Source organism: Biomphalaria glabrata, chromosome 4 (assembly GCF_947242115.1).
Source record: "Biomphalaria glabrata chromosome 4, xgBioGlab47.1, whole genome shotgun sequence".
NCBI lineage: Eukaryota > Metazoa > Mollusca > Gastropoda > Planorbidae > Biomphalaria > Biomphalaria glabrata.
In genome coordinates this window covers 45,940,109-45,966,514 of record NC_074714.1, presented here as the reverse complement: position 1 = coordinate 45,966,514, position 26,406 = coordinate 45,940,109, and the positions used below count along the sequence as shown (strand labels likewise).

The following is a 26,406-nucleotide window of genomic DNA, read 5'->3' as shown; positions in this document are numbered from 1 at the left end:
CTAAAGCTTTTGTTTTTATTTTACCATTTTTCAAATATTCCCAACAAACAAGACGTTTTAGCATTGCGTATATACATTGTTTAATGAAACATTTATTTAGATTCTCATTTATTAAAACAGCATTGAAGTCATGAATGAAAACAGGATATAAAACAATATAGAACTAATCCCTTGCATTGAAAATAATTACTGCAATAATGTCACAATTATATGGTAGAAATATTTACATAGTTTTAATAGGTAAATTTTTGTCTTTTTAAAACGCTAGGAGTTATACACATATCAAGACATCATAAACACTTAATAAATAAAAGATAAAAATATGTACAATCCTTTTCGCAGACACAGAGAAATAAAGGAAAAAATAGAATATTAACCTACTCCACTTTGAACATCATAATAGCAAAAGTAAACAATTTATTTTCAGTACCATTACAGTGTAGGAGGCGCTGTGGCTGAGCGGTAAAGCGCTTGACTTCCAAACCGGTGTCCAGGGTTCGAATCCTGGTGAAGACTGGGATTTTTAATTTTGGCATCTTCAGGCGCCTCTGAGTCCACCCAGCTCTAATGGGTACCTGACATTATTTGGGAAAAGTAAAGGCAGTTGGTCATTGTGCTGGCCACAGAACCAGATGACCTTTACATCGTCTGCCCTATAGACCACAAGGTCTGAAAGGGGAACTTCACATACTTTACTTACTGTGTACCACCCAAACACTGTGCTACCTAAACACTTATTTTACTGATTTTAAACTCAGAGGCCTAAGAACATTCCTTCTCACTTCTAGTTTCCTTTTCTTTATTTCACAGTTGTTTCAACTTTCTATCTCTACATATAAATAATTCTCTGCATATGTACTGCATATTTTAAGAGACCAAAATGAACTCAGTAGTGTACATTAAGTTTTCATTATTGTAAATTTAAAATGCGAATGAAAATGAGTGAACATTGCTTTCAATTGTCACTCAAACAAAACCAGCACAGCCAATAGCTTTAGCTCAACAAAGGGGGGTAAATTACATTTCTGGAGAAAAACCATTTATACAACGGTAAGCTGGAACAAAAGAATGTTTGATGAGCATTTAAAATGATTAGATTATTAATTCATATAGCAAATGCCCATTAGAATCCAATACCGAGTTACTATAACTGGCTTAGAAAGATATCTATTTTTATGTCGACTTTATTCCAAAAAAACTTTATGAAGAATAAGGGAGACTATTCAGGCAACCCTATCTAAAGCATAAGGGAGACCACGTCGTGAGAAAGGAGTCATTTAGCTGCAGTCTACACCTTTCAATTGTCAACTATGCAATAGAAAAAAAAAACGAAATAAATAAACATCCCTCTCTCTCTCTCTCTCTCTCTCTCTCTCTCTCTCTCCACACACACACACACTCACAAAATTTAACCAATGATGGCAATAGAGTTTAAATTCTTTTCAGTTGCTTTCAGTTATTGAAAATTGAAATGTTGGAGGGTCTGCTTGTAAGTCTTTATAGATAGTACAGGTCCTCAGATTATTCACATACATTGTATGCACAATCGATAAGGAAAAAAAAATTACTGCAATATGACTTATTATGAATTTAAAAACATATACAATATTATTTGATATAGTGTGTCATTACAATATAACATATCGGCTAACCACACATAGACTACATTGTCATCAAAATAGCCTTTTATGGTTTATAGACAACCTAATAAGAGAAGTCATTGGTTCGCTTCGATGTGACAGCTGAATAAAGTTTCAAATGCCGCATCAGCGACAAAAAAACAACATCCAGTAGACTTGAATCAAGCCTCTGAGGCTTCTTGTGCAATTAGGGCAGCAATGGTCGGGATAGCGTACCGTAGTTTGAGCATCACTGCGATAAGAAATCTTTTTGCAAGATTTCTCACATAGGCCTACTACACTGCATATTGATTTGTCCAACGTGCTGCTAATCAGCATTATAAATAAATGTGCATACTATGTACAATTGTGACATTGGGAATAGCTAGCATTAAGTCGCTACCATTAGGGTTTCTAGCGTGAAGCTAGCTCAAAATCTGAACATTTGGGTCTATAAAAATCCATAAAGAATTGTTTTTTTATTCAACCAACCTCCCCACAACTTACAAAAATTTTTGCTAACGTCAATAATCGTATTCCTATAATTATGAGCTAGTATAGGGTATATAGCATCGAAAGGAAAGAGAGTCGTTACAATACAAGGATAATTATGTTTTCTTAATTTAATTATTGAAATCCACTGATGATTTTTTTTATACTGTGGCAGCATGACCTTCTGAGTCAACACCTCTGACCGCCTCAATATTATATATTTATAATTTTATATTTATTGGTTTGTTGAGTACAAACGAATGTCAAAGCATTAGTCAATACAGAGTAGGGTTTATTAGATGAAGCGCATGTAGGTTGTCTGCCCATGTTAGAGAAAAAATATAAATATAGTTTTGTCAGCAACAAATACAAAAGGGCATCTTATTCACGCTTATATATATTCACAGTAGCGCTGCCTTCAATAGTATGAAAGACTATCAAACAAATTGTAATTTGCAATTTAAAAGCGTTCCTTCAAATATGCCATTCATAATATGTGGAACCAGTTTTATGTTTATTCCAAACTGAAGATTACACGAAATCTTTTAACATCACAAAATGACAGTATATCAAAATCTGTATTAGTTTCTGAGATCAAAGAAATCTCCATTGACGCTCTCTGTGTACATTGATCTGCCTCCATACCAAGGGAGCTCACTTTGTCGAGAACGTTCTTCCTCCAGGGTGTCCATTCCCTGCCACATCTTGCCCAGTAGGAGATCCTTGCCCTGGTTTCCAATGAGAGACGAGTGTGTGCCAACATATAGAGGAGCTTCCAGGGCGATGTCCTCCTTGCCTTCAATCCTCACCTGCACGTACAAGAAGAAACATTACAAAAACATAAATTTAAAGACAATTCCTCTGGTATGAAGCTGGTGACTTTTAGCAAGAACGATTTTTTTGCTCTTAATAACTAATAGTGTTTTTTTTTTATTTTTACCCCGCCCTAATTCTCCCCCCCCCCAGGAAGGGGGGTGCGGTGGCTGAGTGGTTAAGCGTTTGGCTTCCAAAGCTGGAGTCTCGGGTTTGAATTTCAGTGAAGACTGGGATTTAGAATTTCGGGATTTTTAGGGCGCCTCTAAGCCCACCAACTCTATTTATTGGGTACCTGACTTTAGTTGGGGAAATAATGCGGTTGGTCGTTGTGCTGGCCACATGACACCCTGCTCGTTAACTGTTGGCCAAAGACACAGATGACCTTAACATCATAGCAAGGTCTGAAGTGGGAGCAAAAAAAAAACAACAGCTTCCTAAAGGATTTTTTAAAAAAACTTCTTTGTTACTTGTTATTTTGTTGTTGTTTTTTTATTAATGTAGCCCAAAGGTTACCATATCAAGGATATTTAATATAGACAATATAATTTTAACATTAAAGTCAGCATGTATTTAAAAGTTCCAATAGAAATACATTTGGAGGTTCGGAGAAAGCCCAATCTCTAACGGCATTTAAAGTCACCAACCAGAGAGGCAGCGAACGGAAGAGTACGTACCTTGAATTGGAACACGTATCTGAGTGTCATGATCTTGCAGTGTTCCAGGCTGGAGTCTGGGAGATAAGGAGGCACTGGGAGTAGAACATTGCGCCATCGACGTCCTCGAAACGTGCTGACGTCATACACGTCATCTCGCTTGCTGAGATATTGTCTGAAATAGTGGGAATAATACACATATTTTTTTTTCGTTCAATTTGGATTTGAAAGTACTTGCATATCAACAATAACTGTGTTTATCTACAAAATTTATTAATCATCAATCGATTTGGGCAATTGACCCTAAATACAAGTCGCATTAAAACTGGAACTATAATAAGAAGTTGAATAAATGTAGTGAATGATTGCGTATTGCTAACCTTTTTAGATTATCACCACGCTTTATAAAATGGTGTATGAATCTAATAGAGATTTGAGTTTTGTCTTTTTCATGCATTCAAAACATGATTAATTTCCATTTGTTCTAAAAGTAAAAGCTGAGGTTTTTTTTCCAATGCTTGAACATTTTGTATTGATATTATGTGTATTGCCTGTGAACATTGTTCGTTGGTTTATAGCTCCAAACAACTAGAACAACTAAACCGATGTAGGCGAATTAAAATTTTAATGTAGAACTTGAAATAAACGTGGACAATCTTTTTTATAAATAGACACGGATTCAACTTGAAGGTATGTAGAGACAGGATCCTAGGTATCACATTGAAAAAACGCACCACAAACCAAGAGATTAGAGACAGGTTTACTGCGGCGATTGGACCCTCATGATGATCTGCTAGCTATCTTTAAAAAAACGCAAGCCAAAAATCTATGGCCATATTACAAGGTCCTAGGGGCTCGCAAAGACCTTCCTTCAGGGAACAGTACCAGGGAAAAGAAGACGAGGCAGACAGAGAAAGCGATGGGAAAACAACATAAAAGAATGGACGGGTCTGTCATTGAAAGGGGTTCTAACTAAGGCAAAAGACTGAGAGAAATGGAGAAAGACGGTTGACAAATCTTGCATGGTGCCCCAACGGTCCAACAGACTAAGGGATAAGTGAAGGTAAAAAAAAAGGTAAAAGACACACAAATAAAATGATAAATTTAAACAAAACCTAACTCACTACAAAATATACGTCTTGCTATCTCTCGCCAGTCTCCCGTCTTCATATTTCACACCAGTATTTATCAACTTCAATTACTTCAGACCCTCTCGTGGTTTCATCAGATTCTATTCAGCTTACACAACCAAAAATATCCGCCATATTTTCCTCATTGTTACATAAGAGACAAGCACATAAACTCCATAACAAACATAACTAAAGAAAACAAACTAACCTAAATACAATCTCGTGTCCTTCAGCAAAGTAGTGACTTTCTAGTATCATAGAGGCTTGAATGAGACTTATTTCTTTCCCTGTCCAGTTGCACACCTCGGCATTGATTGCGATGTTATCGCCGGGGATTGCAGCGCTCTTGTCAATGGTGCACTCAACTTTCACCTGGTAGTGAACGTAATAGAGTGGGAACTTCAAATTACTTTCAAGAGAAGTGACATGCTAGTCCTGCACATTGCATATTTCATCTAATGCAGTTGTCAGATCGTATCATTCTAGTCTAATTTTACATTAAAATACTTTGGTTCGAGTCTACTAAACCAGACAATCGAAATGTAAATGGGCTTGCAAGGTAACTCGCATCTTAATTATAAATGCAGGTACTACAAGAATTTCACAAAATTACCAGGTCTTACAAAGACTTTCCTGCAAGGTTCAGCAACAGGTAACAAGCAAAATATAAACAATCCCTTAAAAAAAAACAAAGCTTATCTAAAGGGGAAGAACCCCACCCTTAAAACTATCTCAACCAAAATAATGTACAAGCTATTTCCCTTATTCGATATAAAAATAATAATTAATTGAGTATTTTTTTTTATTGATTCCGGTTTTTTTTTAGGTACAATAAATAATTGTTTAAAGTATTAACTTGATCGGAGAATATGTGTGGGAGAAAAAGCGATAACAATTATTTAAGGGAACTAAACCCAACACATTTAGCCATATCTGTGAATACTGAAGTATTAGTTTCCCTTGTTGCTATAAAAAAATGAATTACTAGTAATTAATTGTCAAATTGTTTTCTTTTTAAAAATTGATTCATGTCTATATTAATGAATAATTGTGCGAAGTTTCTGCTTGACCCGAGAATGGGTGTTGGAGAAATAACATGTACACACTTTTTACCAGACAGACATAGTGAGTTGATATAAGCTATCTAAAAAATACACAGAAACAAAAATAAATAAAACTAATGTAATGTCGAAGAAAAAAACTGCCCCCTCATTTGGCGAGAACCATGGAGAGTTCAACAGATATTAAGAAGTATCACCAATGATTCCTGGATTGGATTTTGGTGCTCCCGCATCTGAAAGAGCCTCCAGAAAGGTGAAGGTTAAGTGGAACAACAGTGCATACATCGTGCACCATAATTAGGCTTGTATTTGTTTACTCGGGATTTAAATGTCTCAAGGACGTTGTCTGTCTGCATGTGGCAGGCCGTGATGGAGTATCGCCCATAACTGTCACATTCGTACTGAGCCTCCCAGCTCATAAATCTAGACACGCATCTGATGTACGGCTTTGGCTTTAAAGTGTTTGTTTTTTTCTAACGTAAACACTGAATGCAACTCAAGAAGAAGAATATTTAACAATAAGCTGTTGTTTTTGTTTGTCCACAGTATATATGTATTCCAAAATCTCAAGCTATTTATAATCTAATGCTTGTTACATGCCGAGCATGCCAGAGGAGTAGCTTTTATGTCAGTTATGACTGCTGTAGACATTAAAATGTAACAATAAAAATTATAATCAGAAGAAATTGAATTAATTAAACAAATATTTTAATTATCATCTAATTACAACATGTCAGTGTAGAATAAGAACGCGGAGTTAAATTCTAAAGTCATGTCATACTTTGCATACAAAAACACACTTTATTAAACACATTTTGTCATTTAAAACATTACGATAAACAGGGCAGGCTACTACGAGTATCAATGTTTCTCTGTCGAATGATTCGCATGATAGTCTATTATATGGCCAGCACAGTGGATATACGCGGACATATCTTCTGTTGTATTTATATAATTATATTTAAAACACTGACTTTACTGATGATGGTTCTGAAATATAAAGTTAAATTCTCAAGACTTCCAACTGATCAAAAACTCAAGACTTTTGGTTCGTAGTCCAAGGCTCTAACATTTCAATCTCTTCAACACGCTCCTCGTTCCTCGATTTGATAGTTAGGTTTTTGACTGATACATGAGTCCTTTGGCTGCCCAAGTACATACTATTTAAGGTACCCCTATATGTTGACGATATTTATACCAAGGAAAAAAATCTTCTAGTAAATCTAGATCAAAATGTCTTTTTTTCGATTATTTCACTCTTTCTTAGCCATCCATGATAGATAGGCCTACTGAACGCATTGGACAGACAGAAAAACTTCACAATTAGTTGTTCGCGTCATTCGAATCGAGTAATTAATGGTAGCATGTCTACAGATAATATACACTCAGACACGCCTGATGCTCGCACAGGAACCATGTCGAGAGGCTAAGTGCGCTTGAACTTGGCTTGGCTACCTAGAAGAGGGCTCGAGGTTCGACACCCGACTCGGGCAGAGTTGTGTTTACTGAGCCTAAAGGCAGCGCGGAAAAACCAACTCCTAGATACCCCCTCCCCCCCCCCCGGTCCACAAATGAGATTGGTCCAAAAGCGCTCTGAGCATGCTATAAGCATAAAGGTAGCGCTATATAAAAAGCTCTAATAATGTTTTCCCACTCACTTTGCCAGTTGTCAAGCCCACGAAAAATTTACTTTTCTTAATTGTCTTCTCGTCGTAAATCTCGGGGCTGAGTTCGGGTCTTCTGAGCACCATGAATGGTTCACTGGTGATGGTCGTGTCTCTCTCATCTTCACACTCCAGCTTCACCTGGGAAACAGAATTAGGATCTATCTGAAATCATTACAGAGGCTTAGCGTGCGCAGGTGGAAGGGGATAGGGGGGGGTGTCCAAATTTTAAAATCCCCCCGGGCTCCCACTTGAGGTAGTCCCCCAAAGAAGTGTCCGAAATTTGTTTTTGCATTAAATATTACGCCATCGGGATAATATACAAAATAAAGTTCAATGGGAAAGGGGGGAAGAGAGAGAGAGAGAGAGAGAGAGAGAAAGAGAAGATTTAAATATGCAAGAACAATGCTCGAAAGGAAAGAAGGGGAGAGAATTGGAAAGAAGTTGGGATCTGGAGGAAATAAAAAGGAAAATAGAAATTTTTAAAAGCGAATGAAAGACAAAAAAAAAAAAAAAGAGAAATGTTGTGAAATTTTGTAGTTGTATAGTTTATTTAATAATCCCTTATCGACAAATTGTAACTGTAACACCAACCTTGGCGATATAGGTGACCTGGCCGTAGACACCATTAAAGGTGCTGGGTAGGTTTGTCGGGAGCTGGTACCGGAAGCCAAACTGGTGAAGGCCACTGGGAAGATCTACGTAACTGTCGTAGCCGATGTCCAGAAGTGGTTTGGCAGATTCCAGGTAAATTTCTGAAGCTTGGTACACCTTAGTCAAAAAAAAGTTTTTCAAACATTTATTAATCCAAATACAAGAATTAGATACATATACAATAGAAAGTCGTTTATATATAGGCCCTATATATATATCCAGACCAGACTGCGTTTTGTTTTTGTTTTACGGTACTGTATCTATATAGTCTTGCTGATGTGTAGAGAAAGATCAGCGATTATTTCTCTATATGATAAACTATGACGTATAACGCTTTGTTCCCCAGTATATTTTACTAGAATTTTATGTTTATTTATAGTTGGTTAAATGGACCATTATAATGTTCCGCATTCGGTTATCCATACGATTGATTATCCGGACGGGCCCCTTTCAAATTAATCCGGATAATCGAGGTTCTACTGTGTATAGGTCTAAAATGCCTTACATGTTTCTGGCAAGATTGGCATAGTATCTCTCTCAATTTCTCTCTCTCTCAATCTCTCTCTCCGTCTCAATCTTACTCTCTTTCTTAATCTCTCTCCCAGTCTCACTCACTCTCAATCTTTCTCTCTCTTTCTCTCTCAATCTCCCTCTCTCTTTCCCTCAACCTCTCTTTCCCCGACCGTCGAAAACTAATATAATCACTCAGAGAGCTTAATAAATAACTAACTCACTTTTCTTTTTTTAGGTGACTCCCATGAGACAGTGGCCATGCCCAGGAAGTGTATAGTTAGCCCCCTGGTCCTGACTCCTGTCCTGAGGTGCAGGGAGACGAGACCTTTCATCTCCTCCCCAGGCAGAAAGTATTGTCTGTTGTGACGCACTTGTTCATCCTCCTCGCTGTAGATGAAATGAATGAGCAGGTCCTCTACCGACATTTGTGAAGACCAACTTATTGCAACTTGTATAGGCCGGTGGTAGACTTGACAATTATATAGGCTAGTTGTTAACTCGGAGTCGTTAAACTGAAAAGTATAATGATTATCATTAACTACAATATATATATATATATATATATATATATATATATATATATATATATATATATATATATATATATATATAAATTAAGTTTATGTAATGCAAGAAAATTACGTCTGCTTTGTAATATTTCAGATAGTATATGTATAGTAGGCCTATATGTATATATATTTAACTCTGAGCACAAATTGTGACAATAAAATATGAATAACATTCAGTATCAAAAATATTATTTCCCGCTTGACCATTGAAAATCATCATGTTCTCTTGTATTTTTCTCTTTGTAAATAAAATCTTAGGTTGTAGTAACTCCTTACACTGAAAAGCCAAAAAAAAAAGTCGTACTATAGCCTACAGTATAATTTTACAAAATGTTACACGCTATTTACTATTAAATTTTTTTTTTATTTACAATTGTTTAAGGGGGCTGATATCGGTGGTGCCAATAGACAAAACGAACTTGGAACCGTGTCTGGTTTTAAGTTGGTAATTTATTCTAACTGCAATGGAATGCCACTCAATTTAATGTTGACTATATTTTTCCCCCTTGAATAAAAAACGCAATGTGCAATACCAACATTGCCTACGGCTGATAGCGGTTGAAAAATACAGATCACGTAATCACTGATTTATCCAGTGGAAAAAAAAAATAATGATAAGCAACCCTCGCCCCCCCCCTCCCCGTTGCTTTTTTTTTTTTTAATAATCAAGAAGGAGAATGATTGTGTAGGCGTATTCCTGGATTCAAATTAGTGGGGGCGCTGGACAGTATTTTTGTTGAGTCTTCTATATTCTTTTGAGGACTTCAATTAAAATAAATCGTAATGTTTGGATAATGACATATTAGAAGTCACGAAAACGGTAATTGAAAGCATCTACTAACGATTCCAGGTGTAGGACATATTTACCAAATGTTGCAACCGTATTTTATCTTTTTAGTTCCTGACACGTTGAGAAGTGAACAAGATTTTCACTTCATATTTGGTTTATCCACAGTCGTAATTTAGCTTGAAAGCATTTCACATGATTACACGCAGTTGTGACAATTTTGTCTTTACTTTGAAGTTTCAAATTCAAGTCTTGCAGGTGACCAGTGGGATCAACTGCTAATGCCAAATCCTGAACACATTCGTCAGTTTGGAAATGTTCAACAGGTTCAACTTTCATGTTCAGAAATAATGCGATTTCCTCACGCAGTGCAAACAATCTCTTCAATATTATATATCATAAGAGCCAGCGGACTTTTGTGTAGTAGGGAACACAATCAAATTCATATCCAATGTCATCCAGAAACATTAAAAATTGACGAGCATTAAAACCACAGGCACGAATAAAATTGAGAAGCGACTGAAAACGGTCTTATGACATGCTGGAAGTTGGAACTGTAATTGCTGTGCGCAGAATGTTTCTTGGTGAATGATGCACTGAAAATGAGCAAATTTAAAATTATCATCAATCTCTCTTATTTTTGCAAGTAACTTTGCATCAAAATCATTTCATTTCTTGGTTGGTGCGCCATACCTTGTTAGACTAGATAGCTTTATCAAAGATAAATTGTACTGCATTATCACCTCCTGTCATTTCTCAAAAACATCCTCGCTTGTTGTGGTGTTATGCATAGAACAGATCTCAAGTAGTTCCTCGTGTATGTCAAAATTCCTGTCACAGGTCCTTATGAATATAATCAACTGTGCTACACCCTTTACATCAGTTGACTCATAGAGAGCCAATGAAAATAATTCAAAATCAGCTATTTTGTTCTTTAATTGTTCACGCAACCTGACTGACATGTCATTTATTCTATCTGCAACAGTGTCACTAGTTAATGCTATTTCTTTGAATGCTTTCACCTTTTCTGGACAAATTACTTCGGCTCTAACGACACACTTCTTCATAAAATCACATTTATTAAATGATTTGCAATGGCTTACAATGAAGTTTGACAAAATGTAGCTTGCTTTCACTGCAGACTCACCCACGTTCCTCAGTTTAACAAATACTATTTTTCAATTCAAGTAGCTTGGCATCTCTTGTTTTACAGCGTAATAGTTTAACATTATTTTTTAAATTTTTTAGGTGGCCAAGGGGGGCGCATGCAAGGTGGTTGCCGGCCGCATGCGGCCCCCGAACACCCAGTTTGACATGCCTGTTTTAAATGAATAAAGAAGTGTTTTATCTTTTCTACATTCAACACATTTACATTTTAAACCTATATAGGCTAATATATGTTAATATATATTAACACTAATTACCGATAATAATTTATATTGCACACGATAGACTTGTAAATGAATTCTATGACATATTATTACTGAGTGTTTCTTGGTAGTATCTACGTTGTTCATACTAGATTACTATAAAATGATAATTGTAGGTAACATTCATTCTCTAAGCTTACACCCCACTGATTGAATTATACCCCTACACGAGCTATATAGAGTACAGAACTAGAACCCAAGAAGTTCTTTATAACTTCTATGAGTAAAACTTTTAAATATTGATACAAATATATTATCTAATTCTACTTCCATTATTTAACAGTAAATAGATTGAACCTTTCTCTATAGAAAAGTCAGTAACCAGTGCATCTATTGCTAAGCTAATGCCTGTTTCTCGCTGAATGGAAAGAACACAAAGTGAAGTCAACTTGCTCTGTGTCATTGAATTTCTTAAATATTTTTTCCTGCCAGATTTCAATATACATAGCAATTTTAAATAGATCTAAATTAGAGGTTTTCGTATAAATATAATGGTGCTAACTTTCTTTAAGAACTATGAACCAAATAAATACTATAAAGCATTGGTCAAAGAATAATATTATTCCATGATCAATTTAGACATCGCTTTATCTTCTAGATTCTAGATTAATCTAGATCTTTGTTATAAACCTGCTCTCCAATTCGGTTTTGCAATTCATTGTAATAGAACAAGCACGATATATTTCTATTGCTTGCTTAATACTAATGATACTTTTTTGTTGTTTTCTTTTATTCTGCTGTAAACATTTTTTACACAATATAGAAGACAACAAAACAATATGATGAAGACTTGCACAACTAGGCCTACACAGTATAAACTTTGTTGGATAGGACAATATCAGAACAAACAAGTTGTTCAACTAAAAGAACAATATTTTAAATATTTTAAATAAAAAAAAAAAAAAACAGATTAAGCTTTGATAAAATTGAATAATTAGTAGATGTGTCGAAGTATTACTTCGCGATCATTAGGACTATCCCTATAGACCTAATTGTCACTTACTCCGCCACTTTCCTTATTTTTCTATACAACACATTAAAATCTTCTAAATCAAACTCTCTATCCCCCCTCCATGCTTCTAATACTAATAATGATTTATGAACATACATGGAAAAGAAGAATGGGTCGGTCTAGCAACAATAGTACCCTCAAACGTACAATTAGGGCTTACCATCATTACAATATACCAGATAGAGAACAGTTCCTTACATTTAAATGATACAAGCTACTGGTATATCAACTCTAGCTTAAAGCACTGGTTAATGTTTTAAAACTAATAGAAAGTGTTCGTGCAACGTTTAGGATATTTTGAAGGAGTTTTTCAGATTCTATGTCATATTACTTTTTTTTTTTTTTTACAAACGTGCATTTTTTTTTCCTTTAGTTCCCAAAGTTCTCACTTAGGAACCAAATGGTCAAGAGTTATGGATCCAAGTGCAATCAACCCCTTTGTGCCATTGTTGCTACTCCACAGGCTGTGGGCTCCTAATGGTCATGGGCCGGGGTTCATTGAACCCCCTTCGCACCATGGATGCTACGCCACTGGATCTAAGTAAAATATAATCTTCCTCTTTCGCTTTCATTCGCTGCTTCGCTTCACTGCTTTCTCTCTCTCTCTCTCTCTCTCTCTCTTCTCACAGTTCGGAGGTGATAAAGCAAAGAGTTTCTATAAACATAAATGCAGATTTTGGCAACTTATTTTATTTCAATTTATATTTGTGGAAAGAGAACGAAGAAAGGGTCGTCCATGGTAAACTAATAACGCATAAGAATGGCCCGGTCTATCTATTATTTTCCTGCTTAGAACATATGCTGACCGGAAAAAGTGGAGGGAATTGATTATACGAACTGTTAAAACGCTCCTACAAGGAACGTTAACGGACAAATGAGACGACGATGATGTTTTATTTAGCATATATAAAATTATCTGTTGGAAGTGTGTCGTTGCTCTAGTGATTAGTAGTGATTAAGGTTTTACATGGTTGGGTCGCTAGTACTAAATAACATCAATTACTGCATTTTTTACAAAGCTTATATCAACTCATTCTGTCTGTCTGTGTGTCTGTCTGTCTGGTCAAAAATTTGTACACGTTATTTCTCCAACACCCTATCTCGGATGAAGATGAAATTATTTCTTTTACCTGACAACACAAGAAACAAATAAAAAAAAATATCCGATTAGTTAATTAACTATTGGTAATAAATTATTTTGCTTAGTATCTCAAACAAGGGAAAGAAATAATACTTGACTGACTCGGTGGTATAAGCTGAATTAGTAATTTTAACTTGTCGTTTGAGTGAACACAAACATGAAATAGAAACAATAGATAACTATACAATCTTCCATTTTCATAGAATCTTCGCTAGCAGAGTGGTTACCGCGTTGGCTTGAGAAGCCCGAGCAGGCTTTAGCCCACAAGTACAAATGTAATAACAAGATAAACATATATTGTTATGCCATGCAAATGTCAGCAATTACATCTAGGTCATGCAAAAGTTAACAAATAAATGTAGGGGTCAAAGTATGCTGTGAGGCCGTCTGAATTTATGCTAGCAACTGATGGTCAACGGTTCTTGGGAACTACATGACTGGCAAGAGAAGTTTCACAAGATGCATCTAAGCTAGGAGGGATTTTAGTTGACATGCATTTTAAGTTTACGTAATCTGTATTATTAGGTGCTTGCAAATAAGCGGTTTTGACAGATTCACAGCCTGAAAACTGGCGCACATGTTGCTGAGGAAAAGAGAACCACGCTGGCAGAAGAAAAACGCCAGAGAAGGCCCACGACACTAGCTCCAGCTGGAATAACCTGCCCAGTGTGCAGCCGAACATTCCGGGATCACATAGGTCTCACCAGCTACATGAGGAGGCATAAAACCCCAGTGCAAAGCCCTCAGCCCCATGGATGACAAAGTGGTCAGCATCGAACCACTATGGACGAACTATATATATATATATAAGTGGCAAAAATACCACCGACTCACTTACTGACTGACTCATAGATTTATATATCGAGATCTCATCATTTGTAGTACAGATTAGTATGACATTTCTAACAAAGATTCCTTTTACCTCTTAGGTGCTTGTAAGTAGTAAGTAAGTAAGTAAATAGCTTGTAGTACAGATTAGTATGATATTTCGAACAAAGATTCCTTTTACCTCTTAGGTGCTTGTAAGTACGCGGTTTTGACAGATTCGCAGCCTGAACACCGAAATTTGCACACACAAAAAAAAATAAATCTTTCTATCAAACCAAATTGATATTTTTAAGTTTGGAAATGCAGCTTTTGACAAAGAACCATGAAATTCCTGCAGAAGAATTGACATGAACTTCTCTTTTAGGTCATAATTTGCTATGGGTGACATCCTTTGGAGCTGAATCAGCTCCTACACTTAATGGTGAGCTGAGCGTATTGAAAACTGGTTCCAAGTTTTTGATGTCTTGAAGTATACCTTCAAATTCCACAATGCAAATAAGTCTTGTACTTTGAATAATTTCACTAGAAATAGTTTCTTCATTAGAAATATTAGTAGCAAAGTCACATTCAATGTAGCTCAAGAAACATAACAATTTCTTCCTGAGATCCAATATTCTTCTCAATACCTTGCCAATGCTAAGCCAGCGGATACTACTGAGGTACCGAACAAAGGAATGTTTTGTTTCCTAATCTTCAAGTACTTCTAAGAACTGCATGTGGTTAAGTCCCCTAGCTGTGATAAATTTGTTCACTGAGATAATTGGGTCAATAAATGTTTGATATTCAATGCAGCTGTACACAAACTTTCTTGTGTGGATGTCAGAGTATATAGTTGGGACATTGTTCTTAAATTTTTATTAACAAACCTATTTTTTACCAGTCAAAGCGCGTAACACCCGCCATCTTGTTTTATGGCAACCCAACATTTCAACACAGTTCTTAATAGCAGGTCTTATATATAATTATTGTATAGGGCTTACTAAGACAAGTAATCAAAGGACTGATTTTAAAATAAAGGAAAATATTAACTCTTTCTCTTCGTAATTATTTTCCTCGTTTCGATAGTATTATTAATTTTGCTAATTTGTATTTCACTATTTTTTTATCCTTTTTAACACAACACAAATTAAGTTTATAAATCTAAACTCCATTTAGTTTAATGGGATCATAGCAACGTTGTAATCGTCAATTAGGAAAGAAAGAGTGAACTAGTGTTTTTTTTTTCTAGATCTAAGATGTATATATAAAATTGTATAATTTGTCGAAAGAATGTATTCTAAAATATATAAATATTACGTGTGTGTCCTAGCCACATGCGTTCCTCACCATATTTTTACAATACCTTGCAAACTCTTCATAGGCAACAACTGAATGGAACTTGGGTGGACACTGATCTCGAAAAATGCTCTAACGATTTTCCTATAAATCGGACAGTTTATGTAGACCTTGGGGAAAAAAATTACTAGCTGATTGGCCACACATGGAAAAAAAAATGGCTCAACGTCACAAGGTTTCAAATAAAAATAATAATCTTAAAATTAAATTTGGTTTAGATTTTATTTCGTATATTTTATTTTGAACACGTCGATGGGAATGCCCTCGTGCATTCAATAAAGAATTGAATGAATAACTAGACGTATAGGAACATTTTGTTCACTGCCCTATGTAGAAATCTTTAGCCGACTGCTTCAATTATTTTCTGACAATTTATACGTATATGTAAGTCTATAATACCTGTACAATTTTTCATACACCATATCAATGCTATATGTCTAACTAGATACTGGATTCAGTATTCTTATTTAGACTAGTGTTTAAAGTTTTCAAGTCTGGGCCTATATCACCAAACTAGAATTTTCTATAACAAAATTTCCTTTTTAAAAAAAATTGTGTTAGTTATTAAGAGCGAAGTAATCATTCTTATATTCTTAGTTTATAAAAGAGGAATTATCGTGTTTTTTTTTCTTCAAAAAACTTGTTTTTCAAATAGTCGCTCGTGATGCAGGTGCTTTGTAAACTCTGGCATTTTTCGGGCAGGCGACAAAGAGGACATTGTGCATTGTTTTTCATGGGTCCGGAATTGGATGCTATCACATCATTGGACGTATATATTTCTATTGGGGACTTTGGGGGGGGGGAGACCTTGGATTTGCTTAAAGATAGCTTATAGTTCATAGTTTCTAATATCTATATAGAAATATTTCCTATTACATTTTCCTTACCTAAAGGTACACTTTGTTCTTTATAATAATTACTACTACAATAAATCTCTAGTAACGTAAAGTGGCATACCTATATCACTCAAACGGAAAGTCTAATTCACCGCTCATGTTTGTCGTGAAAATAAAATACATTATCAAGGCCTGCATTTTGACTTGTTTTGCTAATCATACAAAGCACAAATAGGGGCTGCCTTCGAGTATGTTGGAAAACACTAACTCCTCTCGTTTTTTAAAAAGATAAATAAAGTAAAAAAAAAAGCATAGTTTATCAACGCAATCTTTATTCTGTACACCGAATCAGTGGCTTCACTAGGAGGGTGCGGGGAGGGGTGCGGTGACACCCGCACTAGTGACGCCACTGCACCGAATACAACAACAAAAAATCAAGCTATTTATAGTTTGTCTCCACTAAGCAGACACGAAGTCCCAGAATCCCCATCGTCAGACAGTGTTCCTTGCATATTGCACCGAAAAGTTCAGCAGAATCTCCATCTCTATCTCCTTAATGATTCATTAAAAGGTCATTTTGGCCAGACAGTCTTTAAGTTATTAATCCACTTGCCTCATAACAGAAAATCTTGAGCGTGAAAAGAATGGGCATTATTCAAAATAAATCAACCAAAAAGACTTAATGCACGCAGTGAAATAAAGAGTTACAATGATAATCAGTTTATTAAGTACCAGGTTAATATTGTGGAGGACCTATCCAATACATGTAATAATTTTTCTGAGGTCATGTGGAGAGAGAGGTCGAACTAGTTGACATCTTGCATTCAAGGAAAAGGCCGACTCTATAGTTTTAGTTGCCACTGTTCTGAACAATCCAACCTTTAGACTCCATTCTTTTCTTAGCCAGGACAAAAGATAGTTCCATAAATAACATTATGAAATACAGAGCAACCTCAATGGGTTTCAAAGCACAGACAAAGACATCACACAGATTACAAAGAAATAACACACAAAGCATACCAACGCCCACAGAATGACATTACCACGTTCTGAATACTCATAAGGGCTATCTGTAAGAAATGTTAGTCTTCGGTAGTTTTATCTTATATAAATAGTTAAAATAAGAAAACAAAAAAAGAAGGGGAAGAGTACTTAACAATTTTTTGAATAAAAGAATTCGTTTTCCAGCTTTGGAAACACAGAATATCTGCTCCTAACATCTAAACCAAAGGCATTGTATGAAATACATCGAACTCAATCAATGTGATTGATATAATTAAGAAGCTAAATAACATTAAAATAATTTACAATATTCAGCCATTATCATTATTGGCTTCAGAAAAGCAGCACTTTACAAATATTAGGCTAATGTATGGAAGCGTTGTTTTTTTTTAATCACACCTTAACTTCTAGCCCAAGAGAGTTGACAACACTCATTGTGATAATCCATCAGATGATATCAAAATCAAATATCAATATCACACTACAGTGGATCCCTGGACACATTGGCATCATGGGAAATGAAAAGGCAGATAAGCTATCAAAGGCAGGTTCATCTATGGAACAACCAGATAGACCTGTTAACTACCTCACCTAAGGTCAATGTTAGTCAACAATCACAAAGAGGAGTGGCTCAACCAATGGGCATCAGGAAACACAGGCAGAGCCATGTACAAAGAAATGACTACGCCTAACAAACTGGACAGTATTAACTTCCTCCCCCGCAAAGAACAATCTACAATCTTCCAACTAAGAACAGGACACACACCACTATTAAATTACCACCTGAACAAAATAAACTCCACACAACTCCCCCTTTGCAGACACTGCGCCCACCCCTTTGAAACCGTAAACCATATCCTCTTTGAATGCCCCTCCCTAATCCACCTTAGGCAGACCCTACTTCCACTACAGCCCAATATAACCAACACCCTGTACGGCAGTGCTGAACAACTGAAGAAAACAGCACACTTTTTTTCCTTGGCACCGTCTGCAAAAGAGCTCACAGCTCAGCAGCAATAAAACTGACTAGAAGAAGAAGAAGAAGAATCTACTAAATGGATAGATGCAAAAAAAAAAAGGTTATACAGATAGATGTAAGAAATGATTGTCATTCTATTTGTATTTGGCTAGCTCAAACATATTCATAGGATTAAATAATAAGGATCAATTTGTATAAATATGTTCATGTGTTCATATATTTTAAATATCTATTAGTTCCTAAATTAAATTATTAGACTGTAAACAATGTTAAAACGTCTCAAAATAAAATTAATGAGCTGTGACGCTGCCTGAATTATTTCGATAAAGCTAATTAAATTTCACTGTCTGTCTGGGTGGAACTTTGTACACGTTATGGCTCCCACTTCCCATTCTTTGAATAATTAATCATTGTTGATGAAATAGAATTGCCATTTAGTTAATCAATTAGTCGTAATTAATTTATTTTGATTTAAATAGAGGCAGTATGGCCTACTAACAAAAGGGAGATAAGCCTTTAATAGAGAATTAAGCCGTTCGCTAAAATTCAAAACTAACAATAGACTATAACAACTACTAAGTTCGAATTCAGACTCCATCAACATTTTTTTTAAATTGTTGATTTTTTTTTTTAAATAAAGCAGCACTGAAACTTTCTCCCAGATACCACCTGGTCCACAAAAGTGGTCGGACCATAGCGCGCTGAGCATGCTATAAGCATGAAATTTGTGTTCAACAAAAACAATGAATACAAATATTTCCAATCGCACAAGATGCAGACGCCAAGCAGATGTGCAAGACGTGTGGACAGTTGGAGAGACTCGCCTAGAACCGAGACACCTGGAGGAAGCTGGTTGGTGGCCCATGCCCCAGACTGAGAGACGCGGTGATGATGGTTATCAAATCACTCGCAGCTTCGTAAATTAGTATTGATGTGATTAAATCTACAGCTAAATGTCTTTATTTTTGTTTTTATTATGGCCTATTATTTTTTTGTTCTGTTAGTTTTTGGCCCGCTCCCAAAACGTTTGCCCAATACTCCCCTACCCGCTTTTAAAAATGAATTACATGATTAATTATAAATAATTGATGCATTTTCACTCTATATAAGCTTTTTTTTTATTATTTTTTTTTTTAGTTTTTTTTTTTTATTATTTTACTTGTTTTGGGAACTGCTCTATATTCTGTCTTTTGGTCAATGCATCGAGCGTCGAAAATGCTTAGTTATTTGTATGACATAAGAAAGAAAAGGAGAGCAGTTAATCGTGCATTTTAATTACCCTATAGGTGGAAGAATTTGTGATGAATCAGTCAGTGAAACCAGGGGCGGACTGGGTATCAAAATCGGCCCGGGCATTACCACATAAACCGGCCCACAAATGGCATGTCATATATTTTCGGTGGGGGGGGGGGGTGTTTTAACCCAATCCGCAATATATATATATATATATACTAGTGTGTGTGTATATCTAATTAATCTTCATTACATTCTGATCTTTCATTCTTTCAAACGTTTTTCTACCCTAGAATACTCTCTTCCTATAATTAGTGGAAAGACAGTACACACCGCCAAAGGGCAGCTAGGAAGTCCGGGAGAGCGCTTTGAGCTCCCTTCCCCCCTTCCAGTGGGGAACGGGCGAAGCCCCGGAACCAAGCATTATTTCCGTTATTTTAAACTTTAAAAATGCATATTCTGAGGTATCTACAGTGCAATTAGCCTGCTACTCTTCCGCTAAAAAAAATAAAAAACCAAATCCGATATTCAATGGAGTCCTGCGACTGGTAGAAAATGGTAAAATGCTTTACTTTTGTATTGGAGGGGGAAGGGAAACCACAAAACCCCTTTTGGCTACGCTCATGAAATTTGGTGACTGCAGTTTGCTTAAGTTGGCTGCACTGGGGCAGTAAGTAAAGTTTCCCTTTCAGACAATGAGGTCTGAGGCAAGTGATGGTTTGAAGACCCTGCCCTCCCGGCTCCGCTTATGTGTTATATTATAGGTGTAAGCCTAATTCTCTACAAAATATATAAAGTTTGATAACGCATCGAAAACTGGATGTATGCATTCGTAGGATTACATAATGTATTCTATTTATACATGTATGTAGTCTGAAAGCTATAAACTATACAATAGTAGCCTAATGAGATTAAAGCTTTTTGGTATTACTTATATATTTACAGACGTTTCTTCAAAAAATAAGATTGTTACGTCTTACGCATTTCATGTGTCAATCTATTCATGTATGTTGATCTGTGACTTAAATATGCTAAATCATTGGTTTTCCTGGCTGACTCGGGCAACCCATTCCATTAAAAGATAAGAGAAAGCAGAACGGTTAGAGACGCACTTACTTAATGTGAAAAGCTCTTGCTTACTCCTAGTACATTCTAAAAAAAAAACGCGATTTGTATATGAATATACCATGGCCCATTATTTAAAATATAAATATCCTTTCATTAAATATTGGTTGTGATAGAGCTATATAAATTATTGTAACTATTGTAATAATTTTCACCATTAATGACTTCATACTAAGTTGCTCGACCGACTAACTCACTCTTTAGTGGACGAGGTCTTATCTGAAAGCAAATGTGGTTTTAGAGCCGGAAGAGGTACATCTGACATGATATTTGTTCTGCGACAATTACAAGAAAAATGCAAAAAGCAGAACTTAAACCTATACGCTGCCTTTGTGGACCTCAGCAAGGCTTTTGACACGGTCAGTCGCGATGGTTTGTGTAGGATTTTGGCCAGGCTGGGATGCCCATGTACGTTTCTGTCCATTCACAAGCAGCTTCACGTTGGACAAAGTGGCCAGATCAGACACAATGGTGCCCTTTCTGATCACTTCCCAATAAAAAATGGCGTGAAGCAGGGCTGTGTACTTGCTCCTACTCTATTCGCTATCTTCTTTGGCGTAATGCTGGGTCAAATGAGGCAGCGATTGCACGAAGGCATCTATATCTGGTTTCGTTCTGACGGCAATGTGTTCAATCTTCGACGTCTACTATCCCATAAAAAAAAAGGAAATGGTCATAACGGAGCTTCTCTATGCTAGCTCACAATGATCATGACCTCCAGAACGCGGTAAACGAATTTGAATACGCTGTCGCCTCTTTCGGTCTATCTATAAACCTCGGGAAAACAGAAGTCATGTTCCAGAAGTCACCCAAAAAAACATACTTAGCCCCAAGGATTACCGTAAACGGACAGCCCCTTAACGTCGTAGACCACTTCACATATCTAAATAGTATAGTGTCAAAATGACGCCTCACTTTCAAGGGAAGTTGATAACCGTCTGGCCAGGGCCAGTAGCGCTTTTGGACGCCTTCAGGCGAGAGTTTGGCGGAACAGATCGCTCTGAATGCCTACATGAATCAGTATCTAACAGGCGGTGGTTCTCTCAACCCTTCTGTATGGCTCCGAGACATGGTCACTATACAGGAAACATCTAAGACTTCTTTAGCGCTTTCACCATACGGTGACAAGACCGCACTACAAACAGCGATGTCCTTGCGAACGCCGGTATGGACAATATAGAGGGACTTCTTTTGGTCCGACAGTTACGCTGGGCAGGGCACGTTTCCCATATGGGAGACGAACGTATGCCAAAGGCATTCTTTTTTGGTGAGCTAAAAGGTGGTCAACGTAACAGAGGCGCCCCATGGAAACGCTTCAAAGACCAGTTTAGGCGTCAATTTTCCTTGGCTGACATAGAAGAGAACACCTGGTTGCATGCGGCCTCAGAACGAGACAGCTGGAGGTCACTCACGAAGGCCGCGGGATACACATTTGAGACCAAAAGAAAGTCTGCTGCCGAGGACAAACGCAGACGGCGAAAAGAAAATATAAATCGACCACCTGCGGACAATTGTTATGTTTGCCCTGGATGTGGCAAAATATGTACATCTCAGCTGGGGCTGCGCAGCCACGGGAAATATTGCATTCCTCACTAATCTTCGGACTCGAAGACTAGCCTTATTATTATTACTAAGCATAAGTTTGCCATTAATTATAATAGTATAAAAATTGATTTAGATCTAGATTTATTTTTTAATTAAATATTTTTTTTGTAAGCCCTAAGTGTAGTATTTTTAAATCTATGTTATTAAAAATAAACAAAAAAAAACTTACTTTTTCTTTTCAAATCGCAGAAAGTAGAGCATTATACCCATATTGAGCTGTGAATAAGTTGGGTGGCTTGCAATTTCGCGGCTGTGTGTGTGTGTTAAAGTTAATTTCTTTTAAGTATTGTTAAAGAGCTAATTGTCGCGCATATCTTTTTTTTTCTGCGTTATATCAATGTTTTGTAACTTAACCTCTCTCATCCCTCTTTTTGGTTACATTTCATTGGAACCATTAAAAGACGGGGAGGTAAGGACTAAGGAGCAAAAAAAAAAATTGGAGTGCTATCAAAGGCCCATGCCGACCAGCAAAACGAGTAGGCCAAACACAACCTAGAAGACATCAAAGCAGTCCATGCCGCTCGTGCATAGCAGAACGTACAGTCTAACGTTTTGCAAATGATAATACGTACAGTGTATAGTGTATTTATTTTTATTTATTTTTCTTGATATTCTTGTTGACTTTCAAACCAAATTAATTGTAATAAGAATTAGATCAAGAAAAAAAAAGAAAACGTGTTCGGGCTTTTGTGTCTTGCTGCTGTCACTTTTTTTTTAAGTTGTCTGCATTGAATTATTCTTTTCTTTGGTCGCGACCAGACCGGCCCATTTGGTACCGGCCCAACAGGCATTTGCCCGTTTGCCCATATAGCCAGTCCGCCCCTAATTGAAACTATATAGAAGTGTGTACACTTAAGATTATTGTCACACACAGAAAGCCCTATCGGTGTGTCAGTTAGTAGATAATAATAATAATAATAATTTTATTTATAAAGCGCTGTTAACAAACAAAATGTAGGCTCAAGGCGCTGTAATAACATTACAAACACAAACACTAAAATGACAAACTAATCTAAAAAAGTTTTTTAGATGACCTGAATGTTAATCCTGTTTGATTCTTATACAACTGTGTCTCGTATTATCTCTCCCAAGTTCACTTAATTCAACAAGTTATATTGCAATGCAGTGTGGTGTGCATGCATTGGCTAATAAACACACATTCCTTGTTCCATGTTTGTACAAATGCTCCTTCCCTAGAGCTATTAGAGCATGGAGTGGGTTGCCTGAGTCAGCCAGGAAAACCAGTGACTTGGCAGAGTTTAAGTCAGTGATTAACATGCATGACATATGACGTAACCATTATCTTTTTTTGAAGTAACATCTGTATTTTATAAGATCAGAAAAGATAAACAAATTTCATTGCATGTGGCGGCAAACTTTTGAGCAGAGCCTCGACGAAGTGTTGAGATATTAGATCTAGTTCATGACATTTCAAACGATGTTAACATGATTGACTGAGCCTCCTCTTACAAAAGACTAGCCACGCCTATGAATCCACTATGATGTAGTTACGTGGCGTGTTTGATTATTTAAAAAAAAAATATCAGAGCTATTGATATGACGATGTCTATACGTGACTTTCACACGAGATGTCAATGGATTGGGGAGTAAGCTTCTTAAATGAGGACAGACAGAGTGTGTGAACTATTTACGTAGCATACGCCTACCTTTCTCTCTCTCTCTCCCCATTAACGATATTACTTTTATAACACTGAATACATTTCTTAAGTTAGGGCCTATGTGGCACAGCCAGGTTATAATTTCACCTTAGTAGTACATGCTATACTAGACCTATTTGACTACATGTAGTTTTATTTCACTAGGCCACATCTAGGTCTACTTTTCATAATAAAGACCTAAACATCTTTTTGTTGTAATTTTTTGTTCTCAACATTGATATAACGTGTTTCTCTAGTACCAACCTAGTCCACATTTCTATCACCCCCCCCCTTTTTTTTTTTTCTTTTTCCTTGAGTCTTTTATGTAATGAGATGGCCATACGAATTAACTTTATGAAATAAACATACGACAGAAAAGAAAGCAAAATATAAAAAATCTTTTTTTTAAAAAAAAAAAGCTTATCTAAGGGGGAAAACTCCACACTTACAACTATATCAGTCAAGAATGTAGAAGCTATTTCCTTTTTCCAACATGAAACCAAATAACTTATCAATAATTTATTGACTAATTGGTTAATTTTTTTAATAGATTCATGTTTCGTTAGGTGTTATAAACAATTGTTTTAGTTTCAACTTGATCCAAGAATGAGTGTGGGAGAAAAAACGTGTACAATTATTTTAGGGGAACAAAACCCGACATATTTAATGTAAATTTAAATAAAGAATAAGTTCCCCTTTATAACCAGTACTTAATTGATTAATAGGCTAATATTTGTTAGTGATTTATGTATTGTCTACGCAATTGAATAATTTTGCAAAGTTTTAACTTGATCCGAAATTAGCTGAGGAAGAAATAATAAGTTCAAACTTTTTATCAGACAGAAAGAGAGACAGAAAGAGTGAGTTAATATAAAAGGCTATTTTACTTGATTACACGAACATTAGAAAATGTATTCTCTGGGGCCCCTCAACACAAGGAAAAATGGAGAAACTAGAACAAGCACAAAACAGAGCGTTGAGATTTAACAAACGAATATTTATATTTGACTAGAGAATAACCATTTGAAAAATCATTAAACACTTCATGACAAAAACTAAAAGTAAAGTAGCAATGATACATACAACTATAATTTACAAATAACATACTCAGAAAGACACAAAGATAAAGGCGCATTTCTTATTCAGTATGGTAGGACAAATTCATAAGTAGCTTTACAAGTGCTTCTTCTTCCCTAGTTTTATTAGAGCATGGAACGGGTTGCCTGAATCAGCCAGAAAAAAAAATTGACTTAGCAGAATTTAGTCTCCAGTGAACACGCATGACTAGACTTACACATGGATACGTTTTGGCCGTTATTATTTTTTGTTAAAATGGAACGTCTATAATTTATAAGATAAGCATCGAATAATAACAGACAGGTGTGTGTCTGAGTCAATCTGACCTTCGTGACCTGTTAAAAAAAAAAGAAAAAAGGGGGAGTGGGAGCCATGGATGACATTTGACTGGCTGCGCTAATAAAGTTATTGGTAGCATGTTATTTAAGTATAGGCCCTATGTCTGGTTGTTATATTTGAATCAGTTATATTTGTTGTGAATTATGATTTTTTAAACCCAGAATGTATATAAGGGCCTGTAGTTTATTAATAAAGTTAGTTGCTACAAATTGTTCAACATGGTGCAATGAGAGTTTCTTCATTCAGTTGCTGTGTGACCAGCGGGTTTACAAATGAAACAACGTGTAAACATTACCAGTAAATAACAATAATAACAATATCAAAACTAAGTAATAACTTACCTATGTTGTATAGCCTACTTCTATGGTAAGGTAGCAGGATCTAGAACGAATCCAAATATGTAAAACTATTGATTGTCACTTTGATAAATAAAGTTATTTCAGATTTTTTTTAATGCCTGTATATTAAATATCAGCTTCTTAAAATTTAAACTTGTATCGTATATACTATATAGATCTAGGCCTTCTTAAACAAAAGATTAATATGGCTTATAATATAGGTAAACTATTATCAATTAATGATGCCTGCTTTTTTCATAAACTAGATCTAGACCTACTAAAATGTTTATCAATTTATCAGGCAACACAAAAAAAGAAGAAATCTTCGTCAATATATTAGCGAATCTTCACATAAATCCAATTTGAACGCTGTTTGATTCTGACATTTGAGTTACGTTTCACTTCTAATTCTATATTATCAACTAGAGCAGTGCCTGTATATAATGTCTTTTATTTGGAGACACACCTTTCAAGTTACCTTTTGTACACGTCAGTGTGTTGTGTGGGGCG

The 26,406-nt window shown here is 35.9% G+C and overlaps 1 protein-coding gene across 3 annotated transcripts; it reads right to left on the bottom strand.

Annotated features, from left to right (window-relative positions):
* Positions 1-63: 63 nt before the first annotated feature.
* On the bottom strand, positions 64-26,406 carry LOC106078103 (arrestin domain-containing protein 2-like). Of its 3 annotated transcripts, none has more exons than XM_056025281.1 (8): positions 26,363-26,406; positions 25,900-25,939; positions 8,824-9,114; positions 8,030-8,206; positions 7,430-7,576; positions 4,919-5,082; positions 3,602-3,755; positions 64-2,920 (listed from the first exon to the last, which is right to left on the bottom strand). In XM_056025281.1, the coding sequence occupies exons 3-8, from the start codon at positions 9,025-9,027 to the stop codon at positions 2,693-2,695; spliced, it is 1,074 nt and encodes a 357-aa protein (XP_055881256.1). In that variant the 5' UTR covers positions 9,028-9,114; positions 25,900-25,939; positions 26,363-26,406; the 3' UTR covers positions 64-2,692. The 3 variants fall into 3 exon arrangements, with proteins under 3 accessions (XP_055881256.1, XP_055881257.1, XP_055881255.1); XM_056025282.1 differs by having other exon boundaries at positions 26,375-26,393; XM_056025280.1 differs by lacking the exon at positions 26,363-26,406 and having other exon boundaries at positions 25,900-26,356.

Bases quoted from the DNA above. Each gene is read 5' to 3' on its own strand.
- LOC106078103 (XM_056025281.1), bottom strand. From the start codon at position 9,027: ATGTCGGTAGAGGACCTGCTCATTCATTTCATCTACAGCGAGGAGGAT. The intron at 7,577-8,029 runs GTTGGTGTTACA...TCTGTTTCCCAG, and splicing joins AGGTCACCTATATCGCCAAG to GTGAAGCTGGAGTGTGAAGA. The intron at 3,756-4,918 runs GTTAGTTTGTTT...CCACTATTTCAG, and splicing joins GGACACGAGATTGTATTTAG to ACAATATCTCAGCAAGCGAG.